At 41.6% G+C, this 22,031-nt stretch overlaps 1 protein-coding gene across 4 annotated transcripts in view; it reads left to right on the plus strand.

Annotated features, from left to right (window-relative positions):
- Positions 1 to 22,031, plus strand: part of gria3a (glutamate receptor, ionotropic, AMPA 3a) — a 61,053-nt gene that overhangs the window by 18,998 nt on the left and 20,024 nt on the right. For all 4 annotated transcript variants that reach the window (XM_031857137.1, XM_031857134.1, XM_031857136.1 and 1 more), the window contains 6 exons: positions 9,443 to 9,630; positions 17,466 to 17,519; positions 17,780 to 17,941; positions 18,322 to 18,489; positions 18,803 to 18,907; positions 21,153 to 21,260. In XM_031857137.1, the coding sequence (XP_031712997.1) occupies positions 9,443 to 9,630; positions 17,466 to 17,519; positions 17,780 to 17,941; positions 18,322 to 18,489; positions 18,803 to 18,907; positions 21,153 to 21,260 (785 nt within the window). The remainder of the gene's footprint in view (positions 1 to 9,442; positions 9,631 to 17,465; positions 17,520 to 17,779; positions 17,942 to 18,321; positions 18,490 to 18,802; positions 18,908 to 21,152; positions 21,261 to 22,031) is intronic.

Here is a 22,031-nt window from a genome sequence, read left to right on the forward strand (position 1 = left end):
GATAAACTCCACTATCTCGATATATGTTATTTTATATCACAATTTTGTTTTATATCGGGATATCAAACTTTATCCAAACTTGACCAGGCAGATAGCTTCACAGTTAAAATTGGTGGAAGGGAGGCTGTTTGAGGGAGTGCGCGAAGATAATCTGAGCACCAACAAGGATTTAGCTTATAGAGCTAATCCCTCTTAATTAACTCAGACAAACGCATTACATTGTATAAGTTAAAAATGAAATCAACAAAGGAGGAGGTCGGAAATGTGGAGGGAGGAGTACAAGCAGAGAAATAGTGAGTTGTCAGGTAATAATGTTTGTGCTGTACACCTCTAGGTGCTGCTTGTAATTGTGAAGCATACATGAAATGCCATTAGTCAATACAAGCGCGGCTTCATTGCTCTTCCTGAACTAGCGTTGTTGTTCATTAGAGCAAATAAGCAGATGGGAATATCTGCGTGTGTTTAGTGTTTGGCTAATCCAGCAAATGAAGCTGAAAAAACAAAGTGCTTCATCAAAAATCAAAATAGTGACATAAAGAATTCCTGCTACCACTGTATAAGTTGTATAAATGCTTGACAAGTGTTATTGTCTCACAGAACGCATTGTTAAATTGTCAAAGAGTACTTATGTAGACACTCAGTGTAGTTTTATTTTGTCATCTTAACATCGCGGCCCAAAGCTACTTTATCTTGTGTCTGATGATGGTGAAGTAGGATGAGCTGCAGCTCAGTACCGAATGTCTGCCTATTGTGGGGTGAAGGCTGAGTTTGCAAAAAGTAAAGGTATGAGAAAGAGTTTGTAGACGTTGGTGCCATTTGCCATGAGCACTATGGCGTTGAGTCACAGAGATCTCCCATCATCTCTCACTGACCTCCAGAGGACAGACAGGGAGTGAGAGGTGGAAGAGTAGTGGCACATCTGATTGTGGTTGTGTGGAGATTGTTACAATAGTTAAATGTGTGTTGTAATTACTTTAAAGAAGACCAGGCTTTTACTGTCATCTCACTCACTTGTGTTTATTATGGAGGCATTGAAATTCATTTGAGACCTGCGACACGTTGAAATCTTGTCAATAAGCAGCTTGAAGCTTGATCAAACATATTAGCCATATCTGTTATCCACAACACACAATCAATGCTTGCCTTCTCCTTCCTCACCTCTTTACTCATAATGCTGCCACTTTGCCAATCAATACACAAGGTAATTTTAGTCATTGATTATCTAATGAGTAATCTGTAAAGTGTCATCCCACTTATTCTGCTCTTATTATTACTTTTTGCTCCCGTCGGCTCTAAGGAGAACGCAGGGGCGAGCAGTTCAGGAGCAAGAGGTTTACTCCGGCAAGCCCTCGGCTCAACGTTGTCGTCTCTGCCGTTCACGGAGAAAGAAATAGCCCCGTCTTTGAATGAATAGAAAAGAAAATGAAGCTGTACCAAGACGAAGAGTGAGGGAAGGAACAGAGGAGTCAGCAAAGCCTTTGTGCCTCTCCTGCGTCAGAAAACAGCAAATGGCACATGGGGCCAAAGCACTGTCAGACATGCTGTCAGATGCACCCAATGTTTTTTACCCCGTGCATTTGGAGCCCCCTCCTCTCCTTTTCCTGTAAGATCCAGCTTGTCGTATCTAATCTGCTCTAACCTCTCCGCTTTACGTGGCCGTATAAGAAACCAGGCGACTAATAGAGCGCCCCTCTGCTTTAAAGGCACTGCTTTGTTTATGGCTCGAATCTTGTCTCTGCCTTGCTCAAACGTCTCTCATCTATTTCAGGACACTTGCTTTCAGGATAACACAAGGCCATTACAACCGTAGTCTTTCTGCATTATGAAAGAGATTGATGTGATGTGCGCTTCCCCCCCCCCCCCCCAGGGGATTATACCATTTTTATTTGCTTAAGAGATAGGAGGGTGTTGTTTTTTAGGGGAGCTGGAACAGGCAGTAACTGCAGCTCTCACTGATGGACACGAGCCCGTCTGCTCCATTTCTTTGTATGTGGTTCTAATACAAATATCTGTGCTTTTTACGCGTGTGTTTTTCAGTCTCTCGCTACTGACGTCATGTTTTTACGACTTCAGAATCGGAAACATCTTGAAGCGCAGCAAACGTTGATGAATTTGCTTAATGAAATGTGAAGACAACTTGCATAAAATATGACGGGAAACACAAGGAGTAAATGCTCAACATTCTGTTTGCAACTTTGCAGCTGTCATTAAATAAGAAATAATTAAGTTTGATTAGCTCTGATGGGAGATTTGGCAGTCGTGAACGGTGTGGGGGTGCAGGGCTCTTTGCAGTTCAGATGATTTGGAACAGGGAGCCGTTATCTGCATTGGTCTGCATTGGGAGTAGGCGTTGTTGGGCTAATTGTACTCAAAAGTGTCCTTTTACTGTCATTTGGCAGCTTTAATCCTTTTTTTTATGTTTCCCCGGCTCTGTAAGCATTGCCCACTGAAAACAGTCTTCTTTGTGGAGCCACATATAAGCTTAGAGATTTTTTTGGAGATTCCTCTGAAGTAAGTTCAGAAGCTTTTGTCTGAGTCTCTCCTTTGGTGTCGCGCTTAGCTTTTGCGCGTCCCATGACAACGGCACAGTTCAGATGCCTGCAAGAGAATTTTAAAGAGGTCACCTTCTCCAAGGAGGGGGAGGGACGACTGAGTCACAGTTGAGACCGCACACCACGCTCAGCCGCCATGTGAGCCGCTGATCAAGACAGACAAGAAGAAACACACACTCAGGTGCCAGCAAAGCCTCGGTCCGTCTCTTTCCTCCAACTCCGTCTTGTTACAGAGGAAATAAATCTCTTGGTAAATGCATTATTCTACATTTGATCAAATGTTTTTCCTTCGGGATTTGAAAATCTAGGCCTCAGCAAATGTTTAACATATTTTCAAGTTAAGTAGAGAAAGACAAAACTTACACAACATGCCAATTAGAAGATGCTTTATTCTAACGCGCTATACATAGCTGCGAGTAACCTACAATTTTGAACCCAATAGTGCTGTCACCCGTTCTATAAAACCAATCGTGTGAGCTGCAGAGAACACCATATCAGAGGAGTACATACTGGTATCCTGGGCAGTGCTGTGTGCTACTAAGCTTAGCTGCAGGACAATTGGTCAATACTACTCGGGCTACTTATAAAAACCAGAGCGCTTCCGATACCATAATCTTGTCCCATTTTCTTGAGGTTAATAGTTTGGTAGCTTGAAAGGAATTTTTTTTTTGAGGCAGCATATATTTGTATTGCTCTGTCCCGGGTTTCTAGCAGTTGACACATTTTGGCCACCTCATATATTTTGCCCCTCTGCCAGATTGTTCTTGCACTGCAAATGTCACGCTCATTCGCATGACTTTTTAACCAGCTTCAACATGTCGCAGGTCTGGTTCATGTCGGCACTTATCTCTTCAGGAGAGTCATCGTCGTCTCTTCTTTCTCTTTGAGGAGCAGCCACCTAAAAACAGATATCAGTTGTGACTTGATGAAAGAGCAAGCTGTCCAGTTGCGTACTGGTGCAGAATGAACCGCAGAGGAAACAGATGTTGCAATAGCTCAAAGCTGGTTTTTCCCTTTTGTTCTTGTCCTACAGGTGTGTGTTTGTGTTTCTCTTTATGTACTTCTGACTTCAAGGTGCTTGCATCTCTTTATCAAATGTCAAGAAACATTACATTAGATTTACAAAAAACAGTTATGTAAATGTGTCTCTGTTAATCAACGTTATTCTTGTCTTTCAATATTTACAGCCTGACTTCTTATTAACATAAACTGCAATAATAAGTGACAATTGCCTATTTACTTATCCAGCAGCTTCATTGGCTTTTATTTGGAGTCGTGTTTCTGTTCACCTGGTCAAGTCCAATATTAACTCACGTTTAGCTCTTTTTTCGTGTCTCCAAAAACTTCTGATGAATGATCCGCTATGTTCGCCAGCTAGACGCTAGCTTTGATGAAAACAGCTGCCTGTAGGCCAAAAACAACGCTTATGAGAGTGAAGTATCTTTAATTGATGGCCATCAAGGACAGTAGAACTTCTAAATAACCCGACAGACATACTGTACATTTGGTGAGTGTAGACATACAGCAACATTAGCATTCATCTGGAGTTGTGTTTTTGGACAATTGACAAATGTATGTCCATGCCCGATAACGGAAATTTCGCACCGCAACACTGTTTTGCCTGACACCAAGGCTGTGTTTGTAAAACGTTTTACTTGAGAGAAATGAAATAGTTTTACCCTGCTATATATAGCCTAGTGACAATATGCTCCTGATTTTGAATATGTATTATTTTTCAGGACGGTGCTGAATAATTGACTCTCTAAAATGCCCTTGATGGTTGTCCTGCCTGCTGGCTGTTGTAAAACGCCATCTGTTTACAAAGTCAACCAAAAGTCTTGGACCAAAAGACTTTGTCATTTGTTCACCAACTGATAAATCACGTCAGTGTTAACATTCACCAAGAGACCTTGGATGTCCTTTGATGTTCAGATTTCACATTTTTGGTTATAGAAGTTAGAGTACACCATATGTTAAATTCAGATAATTCCTCAAGGTCAGGACTTTCCCACTTCGAGCTTTTATTTCTACACATCTTTAATTGTAAGCATACTGAATAGCTTAACATCGCAAGCTCATACAAATATCCAAAATATCCCGCTTAGTTTACAGAAAATAAAACACTCAGGGCAATCATTTGTAAATCCCCCCCCACCACAAATCCTTTTTCTTAAGCAGCTACGAACATTACTCAAAGTGTCATGCATATCCCAGCTTATGGTGTTCAGTTCTATGTGACAGAAGACTGGGAAGAGAGCTGACACTCGGCTTCTGCCTTTTCAGTTCCCCTCTGCCACCAGAGAGATTCACTGTGCTGGATTCTTGCATTGATATCTTCCAGCTGTTAAAAAAAAACAAACAAACATGTTTTTGCCTGTTTGACCTGATAAAGTCTGGACGATGTCGGAGCCAAATCCAGTCTGAGGTCAGCTCGGCACCTTCTTACCTATGGACTCAGACTCTTCACAATGCCCTACGACGGGACAGTCGCACCGAATGTCCTTTTGAACTCCTTAACCTCCCTGAGTGTCAGACATGTGGACACACATCTCTGCCTCTTTAGACTCACTGGCTGATGTGGTGGAGCCCAGCGAGAGCCACTTGTCTTTAAAGGCCATACCTGATCTGAGTGCTGTATGCCGAGCACTTCACTGTGAAGGTCACCAGTGGCGGAATGGAGGGCGGACATGTCAGCCGAGTCGGTGTGCTCTGACTACTTAGGAGCTCTATTGGGAACATCGCAACTCACATGTCCGTCAGTGGCGGTCACCAGTGAGAATGGAAGAGCTAGCTGAGAAGAGACGGTTCTTTTTGCTGTGAATTAATGATTCTTTGAAAAACATTTCTGATTAAATAATGCACGTCAGTCAGAAGTACAGAAATACAGTTTTTTACTCTCGGTTATTTGCACTTGAACGCTAACGATTAAAAGCTAGAGGTCTGGAAGGCCTGCTCGTGGCCCCAAAATGAACCAGGCTATGCCTTACATCTACTAAGGGATAGGTCCATAAGTAACTTGTCAGATGTATTCATAATTAAATTCAGAGGACTGCTAATTTCAAAATGGAAAAAATCCGGGGGTGTGGTTAGAGGCTTGAGACGACATTAGCTGCTAATGGCATACACACAGCCAGTCGAGTACTTTTTTAAAGATATTCTACAACCTCGTGCACTTGATGAATGGAACAAAATAAGAATTTAGCTTTGAGAAAAAAACGACTTGTTAATTTCTACAGTACAGTAAAACAAATGGATGCTGAGATTCATTGTCATCAGATAATCTGAGCTAATCTTCCCTCTGAATCTAGAAGAAAACCAGTCGCGATCAACTCCAAAAACATACCGTTGGTCCTGTTGAGATGCATACGGCAGTTTAGTTTCCTCAAGCATTTAAGAGTTTTAGAGAAACACATAACATGTTTAAGACATTCACAAAAAGGACTCTGCTTTGTATAGTAATTTGTGTCTAATATGGAAGATCTAATACACATTCGGCTTCGCCCTCAATCAATAAATATGCAAATATTTGTCATTTCAAAAGTTAACGGCTGGAGGAGATGTATGTGCACTGGAGGCTTCGGGGCTCCACATCACACACGTGTAAGTTGAATAAAGGACCATAATCCACTTCCAAACCAGCTGTGGTGTCACCAAGTCATGCTCGTATAAACACATCGTAAAATCAGGTTCAAGAAACGTTCCTCTTGCAGAAGATGAATAAACAACCTTCTTGTTTCAAACTCCACACATGCACCATTCTGCACAGTGAAGGTCAAACATCCAAGTGAAGTAAAAATAAGTGAAATACATTTTTGAGTGGAGAGGGACTTTAATATTCAGGTCTAATAGCAGTAACAATTCAATAATTCAAGAAATAAGGAACTCTTATATTAAAAGGGCATGTTCAACAGTCTTAGGGCCTCACTGAGCCTTTACTGTATAATAGCCATACCTTTACAAATAATGCATGGATAACTGTGTAGCCAAGCCCAGACCTGTCTAAAGTATTAATGAGCACAGACTTCTATGCATAACTCAGTGAAGCAAACATACAGGAGGAGATATAACAGCTTCAGCAGCCATGATAGTTAAGAGTGCTGCAGGGAGGTAGTCCGTCACTTGAGTGTGATACAGGGTGAGAACCCGTTTTCATTTAGCCCGTGTAAAGCCAGCTTCCAGTAGAGAGGCTCTGGGGCTGACTTGTATTTACATAAACACATTTTACACCGGCTCTTTAGCACCCGTAATATTATCCCTTATTCTATGGAATCAGCAGTTTCATCCCTGGGCTGAGAAAAAAGGGTAACGCAGCATGTGATGCTGCTTTGCTCTGCTCGTTTAATCCATTCAGCTGTAGTGTGGTAACTGGGGTAAAGCATTCTCCTTCTGTCAGTTAGTTATGACCCAATACTGCACGTAATGAGCTCCTGCCACCGTGCACCACTCAACATATTGTATGCACTGTTCTTCAGATAATGGAAATATGCAAATGTACCCATGTACGTTGTCATTATCTGTCTTGGAAGCTGTTATTTATTCAGCTGTTTTTTGTGTTTTTAATATATTTTCGGCTTAATAACGTGCTACCTTTTCAAGGGTCAGTGGTCTTCCTACATGATGCGTTTTTTAATGGCTGCAGTTCATCCCAGTTTATACTTTCAGTCTCACAGCCTTAATGGATAATGACCTGGATTAGTTGAGTTGCGTCCATTTTAAGTAAAGCCACTTAGATTGAGGGCTTTGACATTGACATTAGTCACCAGCTTTCATATTTCACTCAACTCAAATAACAATCAACCGAACTGAACTCAAAAGTCCTAAACAAAGCCAGTTTGAGGCCTGCTGTTTACTCACAGCAGCCCTCATGCCTATGGCAGTGACCGATTTTCTGTCAATCAGCCAAACACTGTGTTTATGATATTCTTATACCTACTCCTCACTAGAATAAATGCTAATACATAACCTAATTGTAGGAATGCACCTAATTTATTGTAACAAATACTGTACATTAGAGTTTTAAATGAACTTTCGTGATGTGAAATGTTTGCTCTGTTGTATTACAGTTATTTTGACTGACAGCTGCAACATTGTGATACACTTTTGACCGTAGACTCAGAAACTTAATTAATCTGTTAATGTTATGATAATGTACAGAATTAAGATGGATAACACGGATGGTTTAAAAGTGCTTTTTCAGTCAAATCGGAAAGGTCCCATGATTGTTAACCTTCATTTTATGTTCATAGGACGCTGTAAGCATCTATGTGACACTTAGCTCATGGGACAGTGTGTGTGTGACAGTGTGTGTGGTCATGTCACTGTGTTTGTCCTCACATAACAGATGTTTTGTTGAATCGGCTCCATGAAAGCTTCAAATAACTCAGCGGGAGATGCTTCTGGTTTACTGGAACAACACCAGTAGTCAGACGATTCACCTTCACTTTCTTTTATCTGCACCGACTGCAAAGCCAAATTTACCAATGCCTCCCCGTAGCTGATAATATCACCTCTGATTTGACCATAATATCAGATTAAAGGACTAAAAGCTCAGTAGAAACCAAACTTTACGAACAAGCAGTACAACTAAAGGAGTGTAAATCGACCACATGTTGTTTCTGAAAGGAAAAGGATTCTTGTTAATTCCCAGCCAAAGCTCTTGTTTCTTTTCCAAAAGAAAACATACAAGAGCCGCAAATTACTTTCCTCACCTTAACTATTTCAAACAAACATAACAAAAGCTTTCTGGCTTCTTTCCTTCACTGATGTCCCTCTCTTCTGGCGGATATAGAAAGTGCCTTTGTGGCCCATCATGACTGCTGACCATGTATCCTTAACCCCTTTAGTAAACTACCAGTGGAACCATCCAAATTCCTGCGGGTGTATCGTGGCTGCTCAGCCAAGTAACTGTTAGCTCAGCTTCTTCCTTTCATATACCTCATCTATTGATTCACCCCATGGCACAGGGAGCTCTGCATTCAGTCACGCCCGTTGTGCTCCATGAAACTGCTTCTTTAGCAGTCCATTACACTACATTTGCTGGAGTATTCGCCTCATGTCTTATTGTTGTGTCCGTGCTCCCTACTTGCGTTCACTTTAGCCTTAAATTTGCAAGTTTGGATTCCTCAGTGAGGCAGGAAAGAGATAAGTGATGTGACCTCCCGTGACACACTGCTCAGGCAGCACGGGACTCAGCCATTTCCCAATTAATAGTGAGTTAATTATGCTCTGTAAGCTCTCTGTCTTTGTTATGGGCGCCGCAGCTTTGACTTCATCTTCTGTGGGTATATCTACCTCTGTGAACTCTTGTTTCATCTCGTCTTCATTTCTCAATCTGCTTTGTCTGTCAAAGTTTTCTTATTCCTAAACCTTTGTAATGCATCTATTGTATTAACTTGTGTAAAAAGTTGTTAATTATGTATCTGACAGCATGGATTTATAAATATATACATGAACTGCAAATGCATCCAGTGCAAGAGCGTGGGGGCTGATGTTTAATTCATAAAAGAAATCTCAAAGCATTGTTTTCAGTGTTCTTCCTCCTATCCACCTACTCTAGCAACTGTCCACATTTCACTGTCTGGAGACTGTTTGAATAACACCCAAATGGATACAGATCAGACCTGTCTTATTCTGAAACCCTCTTTACCTGCTGTAAACATTTTCTATCATCATGTTGTTTATTATTTCTTACATTTTATTGTTCAGATTGTTAATAGTTGGAATAAAAAGCTGTTCAGGCATTAACATGTTGCTAACTGTAGTCGAAAGCCAGAATACCCACGCAGCTCTTCTTTACAGCAATTTGGATCGTCAGCCAGGCATTTACCTGCTGTTGTGCTCTTAAAAAAAGACAGTTGCGTGATGGAGCTCTTCTCCCTCTGCTCCTCCAGGTTTTGCAATCCTCCAGGCCATCATGGAGTCGGCCGTAGCCAATAACTGGCAGGTGACAGCTCGCTCGGTGGGAAACATTGTGGACCCCACGGAGTACAGACGCATCATCGAGGAGATGGACCGGCGGCAAGAGAAACGTTTTCTCATTGACTGTGAGGTGGGCAGGATCAACTCCATACTGGAGCAGGTACTGAGCCAACACACACACACTTCTAGTTCAGCTCGGCATAATTTCAGAAAAATAACTAGAAACTAAATTTCTGTCCTTGAACACCTTTATGTTCCAGTAGAGTAAACACTGTCTTTTCCTCACTTTTTGGCCTTGAACATCATCTCCATCTACACACTCAGTGACATAAGGCACTCTCCTGGCTTTGTCTGTTCCCCACTATTCCTTTATCTTTTGTTATTACCCTAAACACCTAGAGTGCATCGTGATTGCCTCAGATCTCAAGATTCTCATTTTAGAAGACGGTGTTAAAGCAGGCGAGACGGGAACACTCAATTAAGGTCTGTTATTTGTTGTTTTTTGTTTGCACGTTGTTTGAGGTCACCTGGGCTTAATTTCACGTGGAGGAATTAAACAGCTTCCTCTTCCTTGTTTCCTAGGTGATCATCATCTACAGTTTCCCCACATGAGTCTTGATTCAGATTCACTGTTTGCTAATGCGTGCTGCTCACTGTGGCTGCACCGGGAAGAATAATTTATTGTCAAAAATGTATTAAATGAGGGTTAACTGGGAATTCGCTTACTTACTCAGAAGATCATTAGTGTTCATTTTGAGGATTAGAAGGATTTATTTGCGCATTAAACAGATGCCTGGATGTCAGTGGTCTACTACACTTGCTTCAAGCAAATGGATGGAATTTTACACTTGGAAGTGTGAATGCACATTTATGTTTTATGTATGTGAATATATCCATGCTCCATGTCAGCCTGACACCTATTTATGACATAGATTACCTTTTATTTCAACTCATGGCTTTCTTTAGTTAGTAAGAGATTGCATGCAAATTTAAGTGAAACAAAAAAAAAAATACTCATTCTTCATTTACTAAACCTGATCCTTAATCTTAAAATAAAGTTAGTGCTGACACTGAATATCTATAAATTATACAGTTAAATGTATGACTTGCATTCAAGTAGACGCACAAAAAGACTAGTTAAATGCGAGACTGCTGTCGCTAGAAAAATGACACTTGAATCAACCTCTGTTTACATTTTCCTGACAAGCAATGTTTTGTGTTCATACATATAACCACTGTCCTCTCTCAGAAGGAAAGATGGACATTGTTATATTGTTGCAAAGAGTGCATTGTGATAAGTCAGAGGTCAGGGGAGAGGTGAGTTGTTGAAGTGTGACACTGGAAACTGCCCTTAATGCCGTATCTCTTATTTGAACCATGGAGCTGATCTTTCCCTAACCGTAACTGTGTTAGCCAAGCAGAGTAACGTGTTACAAAAACCATGTAGTGTGTTTTCTGTGCGTGTACCATTAATCCCGAGCACATCTTAACCTTCTGTTCTTTGCTGAGATATTTGTGTGCCCTCTGCGTAATGATCTTCATTATTGCCGACCTTATGAGTTTTACTCTGACCTTCACTGCAGATCTGTCTTCATTTGACGCCGGGGGAATATTGTTTTTTTGTGATAGCACAGAACATTTTCATCATTTAAGAGAACTTTTCTCTGCCCTTCACGTTGATACAGAGGGTTTCTTCAAATGTTCTCAAATTGCCTCCATATTAGATTCAAGTTATCGAATCAGATAATGGAGGTCACTTGGTGTCGCGTCAGGCCGATCCGATCATAATCTCTTTACGGTGGCGGATTAGTGCGAGCGGTGGCCTTGTAGGCAGCATCTGTCTGACGAGTGTCTCCCCAGATGCCTGGTCGCAGCAAGACGTGCCTGTATCTCTCCAGAACGATTCCTTATACAAGCTGTGACATCAACACATGCTTTAATGTAATATCACCTCCCAGTGTAAGTAGGACACTCTGTCCCATAACAGCAACAACAATGAGCCTACTATAAATAGCCCACTCTCCGAGCTGGAGGGGAGATCTCTCACAAAGGCAGGAGTGAGCGAACACAACCGAGATCACTCAGGAAGCAACCATCCCGGACGGGATTTCATTTTTTTTACCAGTGTTTAGGATTTGACCTCATAAACGCTGTAATCATCTAAATTCAATTATTTTTTATACCTGCACATAGGCTATTATCTTTCCCCAGTGCAATTTATACACAGATATATCGATCATTCATTTTGTTCTAATTACTTTTGTCAAGGTAGTTCCACTTGAACAGGGCTTTATTTGTTGATAAATGTGCCGTGGGTTTTTTTTTTTTTGCTCCCCTCTCACCGCCTTTGAAAGTTTCAGTCTGCTCATCTCTTCACTAAAGTAAAGACGGAGCGATAAACACCTTTAAGGCTTCTCATCAATAATAGAAGCACAGTTGTTTTATAATCACTGCCAGAGGACCTCCAGCCTCCTCCTTCACAGTTGACAGACAATGCACAAGAGTCAGAGACAGAGAGAAAAAGAGAGCTTGTGGGAATTGAGCCATGTAGTCTGAGTCTCCCTGTCTAGTACTGTGGAGGGAAATGGGAGAACTGCTGAACACCCAGAGGTGCACTGGATAGTAAAACAAGATGCTGCATTAGGGATGAGATTACATCTGTGTGGATGTTATTTAATCCTCTATGTGATTTGTAGTTTTGTATGCTGCTATGCGTTGGCATTGGTTTTAAAGGCCAGGACATACGAAATAGTTTCTCTGAGGGGGTGAATTTTTATTTGTGTTTAGGTCCCAAATAAACAGTATATTTAAACTGTTTAAACTAAGACTAAGAGTTTACAGCCATGCTAGCAGCTGTGTGAAGGTTATACTTAGGTTAGTCATATTTTCAAATTGACTATGCTCACCATCCTAGTTTAGCCTGTTAGGTAGCATTTGCTAATTAGCGTTAAACACAAAGTACAGCTGAGGCTGATGGGAATGTCAATAGTTTTGCAGGTATTTGTTTGTTATGTTCATGTAGCACCAACAGTTGAAGATTTTAATTGCTCAACAATTTGATTTATGACCAAAGTCCTTAGAAATTGTCGTTCGGGGGCCTTAAAGTCCAAACTAAATTTCACGGCACTACTTTATAAGAAATTTTAATTTAAAATCATTAATGTGGTGGCGCTAGAGGAAAGACGGGACCACCAAAGTGCTTACTGGATATACTCCATGAGAACCATGAATGACTCTGCAAGATGTCATGGCAATCCATCCAATTGTTGAGATATTGTATTACTATTACATCACTTTTAACCATGACTAGCTGAAAATCCACAAAACCGAGCATGAAAATTAAGATAATCTGAAACGATTGCACGAGAGTGCGTGGATTAGTAGTCAGATCCTGGTTGGAGCTGGCCGGTCCTACGCTATGATTGGCCAGTCTGTGTTCGAGGGGCAGGACTTAGCGAAGGGTCAATTCCCCACAAATAAACCGCAACAGCAAGGCAACTATCTGGGCTTAGACCTTCATTTCCTTTTTCTTTTCTTCCATTATAAACAGGAAAACATGGCTTTTGAAAAAAGAGAAACAAGTTTTTGTAGAGTCTTCTTTGTAGTGCTGGCATCCAAAGGAGAACCTAGAGAAGTCTGAGTTTAAAGCAACCAAAAAATGAAAAACAACATCAAACAGGCGTAAGCAGGAGAGTTGGCCAACTGCAACAAGGATAGTGAGGACGTTACAACTTCACACACATTTTCTATTTTGTTGAAATTGGCAAGCAATCAGAAGACTGTTCAGAAGTGTGTGTAGCTGATCGCTGCTGGAAGCAGAGGAACCATCAGACTGCACACAGTTCCAGGAAGACTGGACCTGTGTTGAAAATAATGATTTTAGCACTTGAATTATACTGAATCCATTCGATAAAGAATGTTTTTTACATGTTATAACAATTTAAATATTAATACCTGAATCTAAAAAAGACTAGAAAGGAGCAAAGACATTCAACAATTTCTTTCTTGAGTATAATTTGCAGACAGAGAGAGAAAGACAAAACTACTTTCCATTCAAAGATTCAGTTTTGAGGGAAGGACTGGTGAACAGTACAGCTTTTAGAGCAATTTCTGACTTATACAGCCATGTCCTTCCTCTGCTATATTTTCTTTCTTTAATTAATGCAATTCTTGGACAGTCGAATCCTTCCTCACATCATTTCCTTTTTCAAATAGCGTAACAATAATTAGTTGTCTGGTGAACGGGGACAGTCATCTACCTTAGGATGCCAGTTCCAGTTCTGAAGAAGGTAGATGACAAATCACTGCAACAAAGAGACGCCTCCATCAGTGGGAAGAGAGTCAAATGCTCTTGAAGGCGCTTGGGCAGACATCCAGCTCTGCACCGGACTGTGGCTCCAGTCTGCTTAATTAGTGTCGATTCCTGTAGGAATATTATAGGCGGATCGTCCCGCAGCTCGGCCCGGCTCAGGCCTGCTTCAAATGGCACAGACCCACTCGTCCAAACAGGCGGGCAGGAGGAGCCCTGAGGATGGATGAATAAAGATAATTGAGACCTCAGAGAACTGCTCTCTGTCTGTCCCTCCTCCTGTCTCCTCCACAGCATAGGTTTATGGCCCCATATTTCTGATTACATCCTCCTGAATGTGCTCTATTTACTTCCTCATAGAACATTTGCAAAGTTGATTTCTTTTGTTGTGCATAAATGTAAACAATGCACTTACATTTATTTTCTTACATTTTTTTACCATTACCTTAGCTGACTCATTGCAAAGCTATTTGTACTTTATCTGCACCAACTGTCAGTGGAAGAGCACAAAACCATGCAGGAATGTACATCACGTCTCTCGCGTAAATATATGTCCTTTTCTCAGTCACAGGGACATGTCATGGTTTGAGCACAGTAATTGAGCATCATAAAAGCCAACACTATTTTGGCAGATATTCATGTCATTCAGCCTTCTTGGAACAGACTCATCGCAGCTCCACTTCAGCACTGCTGCAAGATCAGAACATTCAGTGTCGAAAAAAGATGACCGAGAATGGCATTTAGACTCTCCTTTCCATTCAATGGGTTTTAAAAATGTAGGAGCCAGTCGGTACAATCAGTGCTGCGGGTTACTTCCCGCTTTCAGGCCTCGGGTCTTCTTTTCCCCCGAGCTGTTTGAAGAAGCTGTTTTGTGAGAAATGGATTTTGACAGAAAGGACGATATTAGTCCTGTGACAATAAAAGTGAGGCTCTCTCAGTGACGGTAGTGCCTGACCTCTTACAGGTTCTTGGTGGTTTCACAGACTCAGAAAAAGCGATTATCCCAGGGGACCATGAAACTGGAGCATCAGGATCCTAAAAATATTTGTTATGCCCAGATGCTTTTTTTTCCAGAACAGCACTGCCAACAGAGGGATGGAGCAAATCCTACAGCAAATAGAGTAAAATAATCCTTTACCAGACCATGTGTACTGCTCATGTAGTGGCAGAACAATTGCTCTAGTTATGGAGCTGGTTTATGTTTTTGAAGGTAATCATATTTGTCTGATTTTGATCTTCATAGGGTTTACTTGACAGAACAAAATACATGCATTACCTGCTATTTTACCTATAATTCTTTGCTCAACCAATCAGTGATGAACTATTCATGCTGATATTGTTTTTCTGTTGAATTTTGCCACAATATACAGTTTTCTGAATATAATCCATTGTCAATCTAATAAATCGTACATGATGCCATTGCCATGGCATATTTGTAGAAAGTATTTTATCAGTATGATTTTTTAACATTTTTTTTAACATTTTGTGTTAACTTTCCATTAGCTTTTGTTTGCTATTAGGAATTCATTGATTTCATTTTAGTTTAATCGTTAACTGTTCTTACCACGACAATGTTTTTTCGTCAATCAGAGCAAACTGTTTTCAGTCTGGTGTTGGCTCACTAATTGATTGTGTAAATAGAAACACGATCGAACAAGATCCACCTCCCGGAATCATCCAACCAGGTATCTCAACATTAGAATACATGTCAGCATCTGTGCTCGTTGCCAGCCAGATGAATACCAATGCAGCTGTCGGGGGGGGGTTTCTTTTTTTTCTTTTTCATGCAAGTCAAACCATTTTCAAGTTGTCTTGAAAGGAAACGCTTGACACAAAAGCCAAGTGGTAAATGTATCAACGTGATGTGCATGAAAGTATATAAAATCAACAGTGAATGACGGAGGCAATATGACCATTTGGATGCTAAAACACATTTGCCTTACATCACAGCTCTTTACATTATGATTCATTAAATATATCATATTTGAATCATGGCTGCAGAAGCTTGTAGCATTTAGCACTAATCTGCTGTTCAATAAACCAAGAAACATACGTGTTTATGACCTTCCTTGGCATCCAATATGACTTTTACCTCTCCTGTTAGACAGCTAAATGAAATAGAAACTCCCACATTGTTGTTTGTTTTTCGTGTTCCTTGTAGCTGCAGTAAGCGATACATGTTTGCAGTTGATTATTTTCTAACAGCTAAACGTGCTTTCAGTCAGAAACAGCAGTTGAGGTGTCAGTTTTGGATGCTCATATAGATGTGTGAAGTCTTGTGCTTTCTGCCTGAGTGTGCTGGTGACAAACGGGAGTTGTAGCCAGTCACTCCAGGCACCGCAGCTTCATTAAGTGCTCGCTGTGTCGCTACACTTGGGTCAACGCAGCTCCCTCTCACACGGATAGCAAACGAAAAGCTTTTCAAGACAATTTGGGAGACAATAAGCAGAAAAGGCTTCTAGGATTTTTTTTTTTTAGCTTATGAGGAAAACGCAGGATGTGGGGGGCTTTCGGAGTCGGTGGGGAGAGGTGCAAAATGTCGAACACAATGAAATCATTTAGCATTTCCGAGGAAGGTAATTGGATTTATTGTTGAAATTTGTCAGAGTGTATAAGCCGGTCGGAGGGCCAACCTTGGAGCAAGGACGTTCCCTCTTATTGTCTCGACAATTACGAGACAATAAGGGAGGAGTAAGCAGAGGAGGTTAGGGTGCACAGGTGTGAATGAAAGCACACACTGAGTGCATGCACTGAATAAGAAACTGGGCAGTTATTACATCACTGTACACCAGGGCTAAATGAAAAATTTGAAAATAGCACTAGAGATATACCACAGGGATGCATGTTCTTGTTGCAGTGCTGTTGTAAAATTTCTCATCTGTATTCAAGTGCTCTATAAATTCTCTCCAACATGATATCACTATCACTCTGGACATTTAACATTTAGATGATTTCAGTGCCTGAGCACACTTGAATCAAAACTGTGGGGGAGTGTAGAAAGTGAAAAGACAGGGAGGGGGGGGGGGGGGGGAAGCAACTATCCACCCCCACAGTTTCTTTTTTGAAGCTTCGTAATCTACGATGCAGAATCTGAATCGAGGGAGATATGGAGAGAGAAAGAGTGCGTGTGAAAGAGTGAGAGAGAGAGAGAGAGAGAGGCTTGGCTGGTGAAGAAGTTTAAAGAAATCAACGAATGCTGCTCTCTCTGTGTCTGCTCGCTTAGACAGGTGCTGTACAGCGTTTTGGGTTTAATTAAGTCTAGTGTGCGACTGAGACGGGTGGAGCATAAAGCGGCAGACTGTAGAGCACAGGCGACTGCAGAGAGAGAGAGAGGGAGAGAGAGAGAGGGAAGTTTGCCAGAGCCTTGACCTTATTTTACATGTTGAAGTTAATGGAAAGGAACAAGTGCTGTCATCACAGTTTGTCCCCTATCCGTGTGTCTCATGCAGACACACACACACACACACACACACACACACACGTACAAATGTGGTCACACGCTCCCTCTCGCCCTTGCAAATGTTGCTCTAAAATGTCTCTCTTTCATTCCTTTCTTTCTACCAACCAACTACTCTCTGTTATGAAATCAAAGGTCTTTGTTGTTTCTGTATCTCAGCCCTCTGAATGTTCTCGGTATTATGAGACGTGGATGTGACTCATCGTGTGTCTCCTCCTGCGACTTGTAGGTGGTGACCTCCGGAAAAAACAGCAGAGGATACCATTATATCCTCGCCAACCTGGTGAGGACTCGCAGCATGAAACAATCCAACAAAGCTCAGAACAACACATCTCTCTGTGATGCAATGCAGTCCAAAGAAATGCAACACTCTCTGTAGAATAGTCAGACTTTTCAACATATAGTGCTGATAGACTACCAATTGACTGCAGTAATTAAGCAGAACTAAGTAATGAGCCACTGATGGGTAAGCTAAAGCAGTTTTTCCTTTGCTGCTAATGATTTCTCGTTCCACTACCAGTCACTTGTGTTCTTTGCTCTCAGGGTTTCTCCAACATGAGCCTGGACAGGGTCTTTTCCGGTGGAGCCAACATCACAGGCTTCCAGATCATCAACCCAGACAGCCCCATCGTCCAGCAGTTCCTCCAGCGCTGGGAGCGCCTAGATGAAAGAGAATTTCCAGAAGCCAAAAACACTCCACTGAAGGTCAGTGAGGCATAGCTGCCGCTGCTGCAGTAACATTTTATTAAACATCTTCCAAGACACTTTTTCTCTCCTTCCTCCTCCTCCAAGTTTTTTAGGTAGTAACTATGCTGCAACCAGAGAAAAGATGTCATTATGAATCATTTCAGTGAGATGTTTCTTAAATAACTTGTCACCTGCTTGCCCTTGAATAGATGCATCTTTCAAGCTCGCGCAATTTTTACGTCAATCACAGTGTGAGGCTTTGATTTATTTATTTTTTTACATCAGTGGCACTGCTCTCAGTGTACATACACCAAATACTCCTGCGGAGATGATAACCTTGCTTTGATAGCAGTCTGCATGACGTGCGTCACTGGGGTTTATTGTGACCTTTGTCTCAGTACACGTCAGCGCTGACCCACGATGCCATCCTCGTGATTGCGGAGGCCTTCCGGTACCTACGGCGCCAGCGAGTGGACGTGTCTCGCAGGGGGAGTGCGGGAGACTGCCTCGCCAACCCTGCAGTGCCCTGGAGCCAAGGCATCGACATAGAGAGAGCCCTCAAAATGGTAAGATCGAGGGCTTTCACCGTCTCTTCAAACAGTTAAAGTTTACAGTTCAATCTTTGCAGTGCAAGCAATGTTTCCCTTCCCTTAAAAATATGTCACTTCCACTAGTTTTGCACATTTTTTCCACATTGATCTGATCACTTTGCCTGCCACAACACTTGCATATACAACACACCTGGGAAACCAAAAGACGCTGGAGAGAACTTTGGACGCTACATTTCAAGACAGTTTGTTGCATGTTTGCATGTGGAGTTTGCTCACATGTCGTACGTAAAGAGCAAGTGTTATCATTCTTTTCTTTCTGCCTTGGCAGGTCCAAGTACAAGGTATGACAGGAAACATCCAGTTCGACACATTTGGTCGACGATCTAATTACACGATTGATGTGTACGAGATGAAGTCAGGAGGCCCCAGGAAGGTGAGTGAGCACACAGCCGTGGAAACATCTATCCTAATTTGATAATGTGTAATTAAATACAATCAACAAAATCAGCATATGCTATAGATATTAGCACTGTATGTTTTGATATCCTCTAACATAAATACAGACAAGTTTCAAGCAGCTCTTAGATGGGGATTGTACCTTCTCTTGGCGCAATGGCAGTACACAAGTAGAGGGCTTGACTTTGATTTGGACTGAAGCTGCCAGTACCCAGTCTTGCAAAACCAGCCTAAATCGTGTGATCTCGCATCCCCTCTGAGATTTGAATCTGGAAAACATCCACGGAGAGTCAGTCGAGCCCCCAGAAGCTGAACCATTCTACATCTGTGGGGAGCAGTAATTTAGAAGATGACATGGCTTGAAACTCAAGACACATCACGAATATCTATTCAAACCACATGTTGTTGCTCGAAAATGAGGTGTTACTCTGCTACTATAGGGACCGCACACTTATTCAGAAACTGATCAGAGTCAATACTTTAGAAGAACTTTAGTGTTTAAGAAAGAGCTGCCATGTGTTTACAACTTTGATGCTTAAACCACTGAGACAGCTCAGCGAGTGGTGCATCTGTCCAATCAGGGACTGAAGGGTTCGTGCTGATGCCTGATTGAGCTGTCAATCGCCTGAAATTACATAAAGCAATTGCCTGTGGAGTCTAGGCGGACAACACGCAAATTGTAATATGTGGGCTTGCTTTGCAAGACTTTAAATAGATGATATTTTGTGTATCATTATGTGTATGTGTTTATTTGAATGTCACTTTTTTGAAGTTCAGTCCGGTTTTCCGTGTTTTCCTTCACGCAATTCTCCAACACTGCCTTTAATCCACCATCACAGTTAAACTCTTAAAGCTCAGCATCATGAAGCTGCTAGGTGGGTTAGCAGCTCTTGTGAGGCAGGCTTTAAAGCTGCAGTCCTTAGCATATAGCACCTTAAAGTGCACATGAAATTAAATTTCATTGTGTCCATTTTGTCTACAAGCGTCGACACGTGTCTTGTTTTGTGCCATGGCTTGCTAAACGAGCTAGCAAACAACCGGGGGAGAAGTGCACTCGCTCAGAAGAGTCATTTACCCATTTAGCTTTGACAGCTGTAACACTTGTCAATGTCTGTTAGTTTAGATGCTGAATCATTTGATCCTTTTCCTCTATACCACTAACAAAACACTGTCTATCCTCTTATTACCTTGTAAGCTCCAGTTGCCACAGAAGGTTTATTCACAAACACATGCATCGACCTGCCTCTCCAGAGGACAGGAGGCAAAAAGGTCATTTCTGATATATGTCTACCGTTTTTCCTACCGGCAATTATAAAATTATTAACAGTCAATTTGAACATCACTGACGACTTTTGACAGCATATAGGAATAATTTCAGTTGGACTTTTACAAGGACGTGTCTCCAGATACACTACACTGACGTGATACATTAGAGCTGTAATTGGGCAAGCCATAGGCAAACACACACACACATACACACACACACACACACATATACACACAGTGCTGTGGCTTTGCAAGCTCTCTGCCCCTAAACATCTGACAAGGTCCCCACAAAAGCTGGCTCCAAAAAGGAGGTGGCCCTATACTGTTCACATAGTTCAGCTCACATGGCAACATGCATCACAGCGCGGCCCGCACATCCAAACAGTGCAAGACAATCGGCAGTGACAGCAGAGTGAGTATTGTTCGTCATAGCTCCCAGACGTGGGAGCCGTTGACTTCTTCTTGGCCGAATAAATCAAGAGTGTAACAGAAATAAACATAATGCATCCACTGGAATCATCTCAGGTTCAGTAGACACAAAGGGCCAGTGTTTGTTTTCGTGTTACGTTATACTGTGTGTGCTATGTGTAGTATTAATAGAACAGTAGAAGAACCTGCTGCGCTGGCTAGATAAGGCACATTTAGACTATTAGATTTGTCTTACTGGTATTCATTTTATCAGTCTTCGAGAGCTCTGTTGGTGCTGCTTCCTTGTTATGTAAGAGAACATTTTTCTGAGCCAGGAATAGCTTACGCCTACTCTGCTGAAGTAGAGCCCAGGTGAAGTGAAACGCACCACTACAAGCTTTTTATAAAAATCCTACATCAGGCAAAACTAATACTGTCTCCTGCCGTGCAGATAGAGCCAATCAACTCACACATACCTGGAGGCTCTTCTGTAAAAACGTCTTTCTGCTTCTTCTCGTAATAACTGTGAACCTCTGTTTCATTTTCAGATCGGCTACTGGAATCAGTACGAAAAGTTTGTTTATATTATGGATCAGCAAGTCACCAACGAGTCCTCTTCTGTGGAAAACCGAACAATTGTGGTCACTACTATTATGGTACACTCTCAAGCAGGTTTTAAGTGTTTCGCCATAAGATTTCTGCCACTCAAGGTCAAGGTGTCCATTGTTGCAATCTGTCCTGGGAGGGTAGAATTATTTCGTTTTGAGTTGCTTTCCATCCACTCACTACATGTTGAAACAGTCGATTCACAAAGAGTGTTTCAACTGTATCCGTGTGGGTGCCAAAGCATTTTGGTTTTTTTATATTACGGTGGGCTGTTGTAGTAGTGACATCACAATAACGGCTTTGGTAATGATAACTATAAAGATAGACACCATTGTAATCACATTCAGTGCATACGTAAGTAAACATATTTCCCTCTCATTAAGTAAGCTGTCAGTGACGCCGGGGTAGAACCAGCTGTGTCTCACTGGAGACATGAAATGATCTGCGCACAAGGAGGACATAAACAACCAAAGGCTGCAACCCTTTGACTGTTTATCTCTTTGTTCAAATTTACTTTGGCACTGAATTGTAATCTATTGTAGGCATCTCTAAAACCAGTGCTCCCAGCATAGCGAGCTCAGGGTTAGACACAGTGCTAGTTTCTGTACAGACCGTAGTCACAGTTTAGTAATCATCAGCCATTTTTAAATGTAAGATAAGGTGCTCCTTATCTTACATTTAAAACCACGGCCTCTCGTTCCTTCTGACTTTGCCTATTATGTTTGCATCTTAGACAAATTCAGAATGCAATAGCCATACATTCTCATTTCAATGTGTAGTAACTCATTGTCCTCATGACCAGGCAGGTAATACAACAACTG

Source organism: Anarrhichthys ocellatus, unplaced genomic scaffold (genome assembly GCF_004355925.1).
Source record: "Anarrhichthys ocellatus isolate YVR2014 unplaced genomic scaffold, GSC_Weel_1.0 scaffold18, whole genome shotgun sequence".
Lineage (NCBI taxonomy): Eukaryota > Metazoa > Chordata > Actinopteri > Perciformes > Anarhichadidae > Anarrhichthys > Anarrhichthys ocellatus.